Here is a 10,554-nt window from a genome sequence, read left to right as displayed (position 1 = left end):
TAAATCAGTTAAAACCTGTTTATTTTGGCAATTTGGAAATTTACGTTGCACAATCAAACCTGAATGATTCTGTTGATTCTAAAAAGTCTTCAACGCTCCAGGTAGCCAGCACTGTTCACAATTCCTACTTAGGGACAAGATGATGCAAAGCTGTCCTTTTGTTAGTGTCCTGTATTCTCGCTGGATATCAACGAAGGGAACAAGGTAAAGCGCGCCTAGCTTTCTTCATTTAGGTACACATGGAGGTGAATAAGAGCTGATAGGAAGTGTTTGGGTCAGTGCTTCTTCGCCCACAGCATAATTCCAACTGAAAAGTTACTGCCACTTGGCTTCTCATTGGCCAAGCCTCTCTCATTGGCCAAGGGAGGAAACTGCTGAGAAGACAAGGTTTTGCAGCTGGTGCCTCCAACCATTGACCCGGCGCCACGCGCTATCCAATCAGCGCCGAGTACTGCATTCCTCCAAGATCTTCCTCTTTCAGTATAGCCCTCTATGTGCCAGCAAAGTTAACGAATCCCCAAACATTCATAATAATACTTGCATTGCTATACAAGCCACACGCGCATTCATGATTTCATTGACGCTCCTCCACAGCCCAAGGATATAAGCATTATTTCTATTCCTCAGAAGAGGAGGCTGCTCCTGAGCTACAGGGCCCATGAACTGTAGGGCAGAAACGCAAATCCGGAGCTGGGACCACTCCTCGAAAAGGACTTTGGTCCGGCGGTGCACGGCCACTGCCGACACTTCCCCAGCCTGGAGCTTTCCCGGATAACCCACCTGCCTTGGATTCTCGGGCGGCGGTTACCTTCCCTCGCGGCCCATTGAGCCGTAACCAGCCGCCTTTCACCAGGCTTCCTCAAAACAGGAAAACCCAAAGTGCGCGTCCCGGCCTGCAACCCGCAGCGCTTACAGGACAAGGCCACACATCTACCGTCACCCCAAGGGTTACCCACGAACCCGAATCGGGCTTTGAGCGGCTGACTCCTGCTCCCAGCGCCCGCCAGTCCTCGGTCACCACAGAAGCTCCCACCCCGCACCGGGCCCGCCCCTGCGCTCACAGGCCGCTCTAGCCGCGCACGGAGCCGGCAATCTCTTCGCTCCCGCCCTGACGTCATCGGCGGGCGCCGCGGCGCGGTGGCGGGCACGCGCGGCCGAGAAGATGTCTCCTACGCCGCCGCTCTTCAGTTTGCCCGAAGCGCGGACGCGGTTTACGGTGAGCGGAAGGCGGGTGGGTGCGGCCCTGGCTCAGCGCTCTTTTTTGCCCTCCTCTCCCTGAAATTACTCGAATTTTGCTCTGGGGTAAAGCGGGGACAGAGGCGTGTGTGCCGCGGCGACGGGCTCCCGGCCTCGTCGTGGGCTGGGAAGTGGCAAAGGCGCATTACCTGTCTCTTCCGCGCGTCCTCTGCGGTCCGCCTCCACCTTCCCGCCGGCGGGTCCCAGGACCCCGCGTTCTGGGCGTGTCTGCGCCCTGCGTGGAGGGGTCATCCGCAGACTACCTCTGTTCGGGTCCGTCTCCTCTGCAGTGCTCTCTCAGCTGGTCAGGTGTCTCCAGAACTGGAAGGGGGCTGCTGAAGGGGGAGGGCGGGACTGACTTTAGCTCCTGCCCCGCCTCCTAAGCTGCCAGGTGGTTGTTCTGGCCGCTTATTCACCACCCTTTAACCCTCCGTATCTCATTCCTAAGAGATCGATGAGGAAGGTCCTAAGTGGGACAGGACAAACAGGTCAGCGTGGGAAGGGATGTCAGCTGTCATTTTATTCTTACACATTGGGGAACAGTAGTTTAAGCATACTTTACAGAGCGTTTTCATGTTAGCTTGTTTAACTCTTAGAATAGCACTGTAAGGAGGCTGTTTTATTATCCCTGGTAGATGAGATAGAAACTGAGACAGCCTCCCCCCACTCCAAAAGTTAAATGATTTACTTTACTGTTTTCTCTGACTTCAGACCCAGTATTCTTTTTATGTTGCCTATCACTAAATTGTTTGACTGTATTTTTCCCTAGTGCTCTGAAATTCTGCCAGGAGTAACTTAGGAATATCCAGTATTAGTCCTGGAGGGGACCATTTAATGGGAGCTCATCTAGCCCAGTGCAGAAATTGGATGAGGTTTTCCCAAGATTGCCAGGGCTATGAGTCAGGAATCTTCATGGAGAGAATCCAAGGACATCATTAGGGATCTTGTTAAAAGGCAGGTCATGATTCAGGAGGTCTGGAATGGGGCCTGAGATTCTGCATTTCTAACAAGTTCTCAGGTGATGCCACTGCTGCCGTTGGTAGTAAGGATCTACAACAAGCCTCATATTTAACTCATGAGGAAAATGAAGCACAGAGGTAAGGGGTTATGCCCAAGATTACACAGCCTATTCACAGGCAGAGTCAGGAATGGACTTTTCCAGTATAAATGTAACTCTTGTGAGGTAACATTGATTTTCCAAGTGTATGTGAATTTTCACAGAATGAATGACTTGGCAATATTTTTGTCTTTCAATTATGACTACTTTAAGACAACCAGCAGGTTTACTACTTTAAGACAATCAGTGTTTACTGTGGTAGCTACCTAGAGGAGGTAGGTAGCTACCTGTGCTGTGCAAGCTACCTAGAGGAGGTAGGACTTTTGATGGGTCTTGAAGAATGGATAGAATTTGCGTGAGCACATGGGAGAAATAATGGGAATTAATACACTAGAGTAAGCTTGATAGAAAATGATGGGAAAATGGCTAGACCCTAGTAGAGAGTATGTGTTAGGGGGTACTGGGAAATGGGGTTGCATAGCTTGAGTGGGATAACATTATCAAGGATGTTTAGAGGAAGCTACGAAATAAGGAGCCACTTAGAGATTTTTTTTTTAAAAGCAGGATACTCTCATGAATGGGATATTTAAAAAGAAAGGAGGAGGGAAAACCTGGAATGAGAAAGTCTAGCTGGGGAGCTCTTGCAAGGCTTAAAGTGATGAGTCTATATCAGTAAGTGGCATTTGAATAAGAATTACTGATAGAATGACTCATAGGTAATTTTTCCCAGGTATAAACATTTTTTAGTTAGACATACTATTGATGAGTGATATGTTTTTCAGTAAATAATAAGCAGAAATCTTTCCACTTATTTGCTATTTTTATTTTTCTAGAAATCTACCAGAGAGGCCCTGAACAACAAAAATATCAAGCCCTTGTTGAATACCTTCAGCCAGTTGCCTGGAAGGTAAGGCATTGATATCCATGAAATAGGCTCGCTGAAATCTTTATACTTACCCTGAGCTGCTTTAAAAATGCAGGTGTTTTTTGTTTTTAATAGTGAAAATGAAAAAAAATGTACCCTTGACCAAGCTTTTAGAGGTGTTGTAGAAGAAGAAATTGTAAGTATGTTTTTCTTTTATTTATCATTAGAATTTTGCTGGCAAATTAATATTATTTTTAAATTTGCTTTTATCCTTAGAATAGATATTTAAACATGACTATTTTTTCTAGAGTGAACTTGCTACTTTGTGAAACCTAACTTGGTCATAGTTAGTATAGGAGTTGTGTAAGGATTAAGGGTTTTAATAGCACAGTTTGACTTGTTTAAGGGTTTGGTTTAATAAATGAGTAGAGCCCTCTGCAAGTGAATATGTATAAGAAAATTTGATAAGAGGTCTTCCTGAGCAAAAACTATAATGTGAAGGTGAGCCCTCTCGCTTTGCTGTATAAACAGTGACACATCTTGTAGTGGTATAAAAGGTCTAGTCCAAGGATATTCAGCATGGGAGCTGGGATTCCATGCCCTCATTTTCCTGTGGCATCCCCTTATCAGTTCGCCTGCAAAAATAACAATAGCCTATCCAACTTCAGTAGAGAAATTTAATCTAAACATGAAAAATCTGAATTTATTTACCATTAGTGGAGCACCCAAATGAAAGGAGAAGTTTCAATAGTTTATTCTTGGCTTAGCAAAGCTTAGATCTCAAGAAGCTAGACCCTTTTCCCGTGGCCATAAAACAGTGTCCCTTTCTTTTGGACAATTCTATGTCAGATTCATTCTTTCCTCTTCTTCAGACCTAGTCACTTACCTGTTGTCAGGTATTGGGCAAGTTACTTTGCTTTTCTGAGCCTCAATTTCATTTGTAAGAAGGGAAATACCATTTTTTCATGGTGGTTGTGTGAAACGGCACTTAACGTACACTCAATAAATGCTGGATTTTATGATGTTATCAAACCTAAGCACCACCTCTCTTCTATTAAAACCCTCCCTCAGACATATTGATGCACCAGTACAATTAATTCCCCTGGCCATGCCTTTGTCCTGTGCCACTGAGTGAGTTATGGCCTCAGCACATGTGTAGTTGATTAGCTTACAGCCTTAATCATGCTAATGTAACGATCTTCCTAAGACTTGGATTTTAAGTGAATCACCTGCTGTTTAATTATTTGATATACTTCTACCATTAGGGTTATTACTGTTCATTTTTTAAATTTTCATCTTAGAAAGTAATCTTATCTTCTGTGAGAAATATCTTTATCCAGTGTTTATGATAATCAATTTAATGTCAGAGGATATGTTTTTCTTATTATCAAATTAGTCTAAAGTCTGGCTCCTAAATTAAGTTGTTTTCTCCTTTGTTGGTAGATAAATCATTCATCATGTGAAAACGTTTTAGCTATTATTTCTCTTGCTATTGGGGGAGTTACTGAAGGTAAGTATGGGTTTGTTTTGTTTTTTTTTAAAGCAATCTTGGGCATGACATGTTTTATTTAAAACTTATTCTCCCCGTACCTCTCTACCTAATTGATTTTGTTCATTTTTAAAATTCTGCCTACCCCCTTTGCCAAGAAGTCCCATGGAAATTAGCTCACAAGTATTTCTTGTCACTAGTGTATACATTGCACACTTTGGCACTTTCTTCTCCACTTGTTCTGTTCATCAGGTAAATATTTGTTGAGCATCTACTATGTGCCTGGTACTGAGCTAGGACTTGGGAGATTCGGTGGTAAATAAAACATATTCACTGCCTGTAAGGAACCTAGTGGCTAATGGAGGAAACACGTCTAAATGTCTTACTGGGGCAGGGGGTGAAGTAGGAATGAAGTATGGTTGAAGTGATTCTCTAAACTTCTGAGTCTGAAGGAATCAGGATGGTCTTAGAAAGGAAACTGTAACATAAGAGCTGGGATGTGAGGGATGAGTAATTTGTCAGGCAGAAACAGAAGGATATAGCTATATAAAGACCTAGTTCAGCATGACTAAAAAAAATGTGGAGCAGAATGGTGAGAGGATGATGAGAATGGTGACGAAAAGAAGCAGGAGGGGTAGGTTAGGGCCATTTGTAAAGGGCTTTGTGTGCCATGCTAAAGAGGACCTATGGAAGAGCCATTGGATTGGGAGAAACTGCTGGCAGGAAAACTAGGTAGAGGACAATTAAAATGGGGCAGTGGCAGTAGGGGATAGTTTCAAGAGACTTTTATTTATATTTAATTTATTTTTAGTTATTTTTATTTAGTTGTTTTTGGCTGCGTTGGGTCTTCATTGGTACGCATGGGCTTTTCTCTAGTTGTGGAGAGCAGGGGCTACTCTTCGTTGCAGTGCACAGGCTTATTGCAGTGGCTTCTCTTGTTGCGGAGCCCAGGCTCCAGGCACGCACGCTTCAGTAGTTGTGGCACACGGGCTTAGTTGCTCTGGGCATGTGGGGAGCAGGGGCTACTCTTCGTTGCAGTGCACAGGCTTATTGCAGTGGCTTCTCTTGTTGCGGAGCCCAGGCTCCAGGCACGCACGCTTCAGTAGTTGTGGCACACGGGCTTAGTTGCTCTGCGGCATGTGGGATCTTCCTGGACCAGGACTCGAACCCATGTCCCCTGCATTGGCAGGTGGATTATTAACCACTGTGCCACCAGGGAAGCCCCTCAAATGAGATTGCCAGGCTTTAGCTTTGTTTTACTGAATCAGAATCTTTGAGAGTGGAATTTAGGTAATTTTCTATAGTTATTAATGTGAGTTAACTTTTGCCAAACTATACTTCTGCTAAGGGCAGGGAGTATGTCGCTCAAATCTCTTGGATATACAGGACATAAAAGTATCACAAATCTAAGTGTTAAAGGACTTTAGAGGTCATATGGTCCAATCTTGTCTCTGGCCTATCCTGTCTCCCCTCAGTGAAGTCCTTGGCAGGTGGTCATCCAGCCTCTACTCCCATTGATGGAGCTCACTATTTGATTTCTGTCAGATAGTTCTGATGGTGCAATTTCCCCTTTGTATTGAGTTGAAATTTGCTGCTTTATGCCTCCCTGGTTCTAGGCAGTATCCCTCACATCACATTCCAGATATGATCTTACCAGTGCAGAGTAGAGCTGGAAATACTATTCCTGTTTCTGAACATACTGTGTTAATGCAGTATTTTGGGCTAATAGTACCCACTCAGTACTTTTTTTTTTTTTTTACATATCATGCTGAAGTGTCTACTTTCCTAAACACTTAACAAGTGTTAGTATCTATTACGTAAAAACAGAAGGGAGAATGAGCAGGGAGGTAAAAGTATTTTTAGCTAGCCTAGATGACCTTAAAGTCTTTAATTTATTGCTTTACTTTAGTTAGATTGAATTTAGAAATAAACAACTTTTTATTTTACCCTCTTTTCCCTTGAAACAGTGGTATTATTGTAAAAGTTTAATGAGTTGAAATCAGTATCAAATCTTTTTTTTTTTTTAGAAACAAACAAATATTTATTTTGCCACTTTAGAAGGCTTTTGAAAGCTTTAGGAAGAGTAGAAGAACAGAATTTTCAATTTGAAGTTCATTTACCCTTTTTTTTAACATCTTTATTGGAGTATAATTGCTTTACAATGATGTTTTGTTATCTTTTTTGAAGTAGTTCTTTCAAATCACAGACAACTTAAATTTTAGCAATAGTACAGAACATTTGGAAATGAGAAGGGAACATACTAGTCCTAATTCTTCTATTTTAAAAAAAACTACCATTTATTTTGGTATATGGTTTTAGTTTCTCTGGTCTTTTTAAAAGATTTTATTGTGATAACCATAATACCCATACAGTTTTGAACCCTGCCTTTTTCACTTGACATTATATCATAAACATTTCCCAAGTTATTATAGTCGTCATAACCATCTTTTTTAATTGGCTGCATTATATTCTTTTGAATAGCTTAGTGGTGAAGAAAACAGACTGTGGAGCCAGACTGCCTGGGTTCGTATCCCAGCTCTACCACTTACTGGCTCTATGATCTTGGGCAAGTTACTTAACTTCTCTGTGTCTCAGTTTTCCCATTCTATAAACTGGAGATAATGTTATCTACCTCATAGGGTTATAAGGATTACATGTGTTAGTATATGTAAAGCACTTAGTGTGCCTGACATATAGTAAATGCTGTAGAAGTGTTATCAAGAATGATTATCATCATCACATACCAAAACTTACTTAAGTATATCCTGTTTGGGGACTTGAGGTTGCTTCTGTTTCTTGTCTTTCAAAGCCTTGTTAGGATTGACAAAGTATACCTTTAATATTTTCTTTAAAATTATTTTGCATGGGCTGTTTTACTCAACAGTATTTTAAACTTTTTAATTGGCTTGTGCTCCACTTGAAGGTATTTGTACAGCGTCTACACCTTTTGTATTGTTGGGAGATGTTTTGGATTGCCTTCCTTTGGATCAGTGTGACACAATATTCACTTTTGTGGAAAAAAATGTTGCTACTTGGAAATCAGTAAGTGCCTTAGTTTCTTTTTCTGCTAATATTATCTTTCTATAGATCCAGAGTTCTGAGGGTAGTTTTGTTGTTGTTTTTGTTTGTTTTTTGCTTATATTTCTAATATTGCTTATTGCCAAAAAGTTTGTCCCTATGAGAATTATATATTCTGCTCTCTTCGAAAAGCCAAGTAAAAGTCATATGGAGAAAAAAATGGAAGTACAAAATTTGAGTAGATACAATTAACTTGAAAACACACACTTTTACATGTTTAAAAGTTACTTAGAATCGTGTTTTGTTACATATTTGAAAATATTTTTATTTCATTAAAAGTTATTTGCTTGAAAAAAGTGAAAGTGGCATAGTAGATTCTCAGTGCATAGTAGTGTTCTTTAAAATTTTACTTCCTGTGACTTATTACTGAAGGATGTGCAACAACTTCAGAACAATAGTAATAATTTCTGTCTTAATTTCAGAATACATTCTATTCTGCTGGGAAAAATTATTTACTACGTATGTGCAATGGTAAGTAATTCAACAGTAAATGATTGTTTTTTAGAAAGTAAATGTGGCCAGGAAAACAGGTGGTGGAATTAAACACAAGTGGTAAAATTTTTAAAGTAGATTGTATCTTCATTTTTAAATAGCAGTCTGACTTATTAAAACTCATCATTTGCTTTAAATTAAACTATTCCTGTTCTGGGTATAAACTTAATGAAAACCAAAAAAATTTAGTGAAGCTTGTCTTACCCATACTAAACTTGTTTAGTTTTATTCCTAATTTTCTAGAACTTTTTTGTGACAAAAATAGTTTCTACCCCCATTTTGAGAACTACTGCTTTAGGAAAATACTTTTGACAAACTGGTTAAGAAACTTGGGTATGGTTGTAATAAACATAGAATGATCTCACCTGTGTAACCTTTGTTTCCATGTGTTCTTAGATCTCTTACGAAGATTATCAAAATCCCAGAATACAGTCTTCTGTGGACGAATTCAGCTCTTTTTGGCCAGACTTTTCCCTTTATCTGAGAAGTCAGGTAAGCTTTTGTACATAAAATGCTTTGCAGGAAAATCTTTACCAGATTAGGATCTACCATGATGATAAAAAAGAAAAATGGTTCTAAAAAGTTGAAAACATAGGAAATTGCCACTTTACTTTACTTATAAGTAGTTACACCTGTCCCAGTGTATGATACAGGTAACTCTTAAAGTCATTGATTCCTTTTTTTCTATATCTGCAAGCCTGTTTGTTTGTTTCTCTTTTTTTAATATTTATTTATTTATTTATTTATTTATTTATTTATTTTGGCTGTGCCGGGTCTTAGTTGCAGCACGCAGGATCTTTGTTATGGCATGCAGGATCTTTAGTTGCAGCATGCGGACTCAGTTGCAGCATGCAACTCCCAGTTGCGGCATGCATGCGGGATCTAGTTCCCCAACCAGGGATCGAACCTGGGCCCCCTGCATTGGGAGCGCAGAGTCTTACTCACTGTACCACCAAGGAAGTCCCTAAAGTTATTGATTCTTTAAGTTCAAAGTTTATTAATAATAATGTACAGTTGAATTACACTGAAATATGTAGCTGTGAATCATGTTTTGACTTCATTTCCTAATGTATGCCTATTTTTCTGTTTCCATTTTTTCCTTCAATCACTACTGTTCAGCCACATTGACTTTGTTCATTTCTTTTATCATTTATTATTGTGAAATATAATGGTAATATGAAAAGTGCATAAAGTAAATATAGTATAATAATTATGAAGCAAATACTTGTGTAACCACTGTCCAGGTCCAGAAATGGAACACTGCCCACCACAAGGCTCTCTAGAGCCCTCCACAATCTGTTCAAATATGCCAGATTTTAATATCTCTTTGCTTCAGTCTTCCCTTCCTTAATATCAGGCTAATATACCACCTACTTCATATGTTGTTGTAAGGGTTAAATGAATTAAAATATGTGAAGAGCTTACAACAGTGCCTGCATGTGGTAAGACCTATAGTATATGTTAGCAGTTGTTTTACATGTGGCTTTCTTTTTGTCCTGCTAGATCTATGGTTTCTTTCTTTCCTCTTATTTAATGTGGTCAGGATTAATTTTGATTTATCAATGTATTTACCACTTGTATTTCTGACCTTCTGTCTGTTTCCCCCTTTAGACTTTACTTTAGTGCAGATTTGTGTTTTCTTTGAAAATCTTTATTTCTTTACTCTTGAAGAATGGTTTCAATAGATAGAAGATTGTAGGTTGGCACTGGATGTAGGATTTCATTTAGTGGGAGATAATCATTACTTTGCCTTCTAGCTTCTATAGATAAGGCAAATGTCAGTCTAACTCCTTTGAAGATAATCTAGTTTTTTTTTTTTTCTCTCTATCTGCTCTTAAGGTTTTATTTTTCTTTGGGTTTTTTGTTTGTTATTTGTTTGGGTTTTTTTGTTTGTTTTCCAGTTTTATATGATGTATCTAAGCATGGATTTTTAAAATTTATCATTCTTCAGATTTGTGGGCATCTCGAATTTATGGATTGGTTGTCCTTCATCCAGTTTGTAAAAATTTAAGCTGTTATTTCTTCAAATATTATATATGCTTCTTTCTCTTTTTCTCTTTATGGAACTCTAGTAGACATCCTATATCTTCTCACTGTATCCTGTCTCTTACACTTTCTACATTTTTCATTTCTTTGTCACTCTCCATCACACTCTGCATAATTTCTTTAGAAATGTTTTCCAGTTCACTACTTCTCTCTGCAGCTATGAATAATCTGCTGCTAAATGAGCTCTTAATTTCAGTAATTGTATTTTTTCATTCCTAGAAAGTCTTTTTTAAGTCTGCTATGTCACTTTTTTAGTTTCTTGTTCCCTGCTGATATTTTCAATCTTGTTTT

At 39.5% G+C, this 10,554-nt stretch overlaps 1 protein-coding gene across 1 annotated transcript in view; it reads left to right on the top strand.

The window, feature by feature from the left end:
• Positions 1 to 1,129: 1,129 nt before the first annotated feature.
• Positions 1,130 to 10,554, top strand: part of THOC1 (THO complex subunit 1) — a 42,727-nt gene continuing 33,302 nt past the window's right edge. Inside the window, exons 1-7 of the mRNA XM_007448616.1 lie at positions 1,130 to 1,216; positions 3,127 to 3,200; positions 3,294 to 3,354; positions 4,602 to 4,668; positions 7,571 to 7,689; positions 8,148 to 8,196; positions 8,614 to 8,709. Of these exons, the coding sequence (XP_007448678.1) occupies positions 1,163 to 1,216; positions 3,127 to 3,200; positions 3,294 to 3,354; positions 4,602 to 4,668; positions 7,571 to 7,689; positions 8,148 to 8,196; positions 8,614 to 8,709 (520 nt within the window). The 5' untranslated portion in view covers positions 1,130 to 1,162. The remainder of the gene's footprint in view (positions 1,217 to 3,126; positions 3,201 to 3,293; positions 3,355 to 4,601; positions 4,669 to 7,570; positions 7,690 to 8,147; positions 8,197 to 8,613; positions 8,710 to 10,554) is intronic.

Source organism: Lipotes vexillifer, unplaced genomic scaffold, assembly GCF_000442215.2.
Source record: "Lipotes vexillifer unplaced genomic scaffold, Lipotes_vexillifer_v1.1 scaffold168, whole genome shotgun sequence".
Taxonomy (NCBI): Eukaryota; Metazoa; Chordata; class Mammalia; order Artiodactyla; family Lipotidae; genus Lipotes; species Lipotes vexillifer.
The sequence above is the reverse complement of the archived record's forward strand: the minus strand, read 5'-3'. Positions and strand labels throughout refer to the sequence as shown.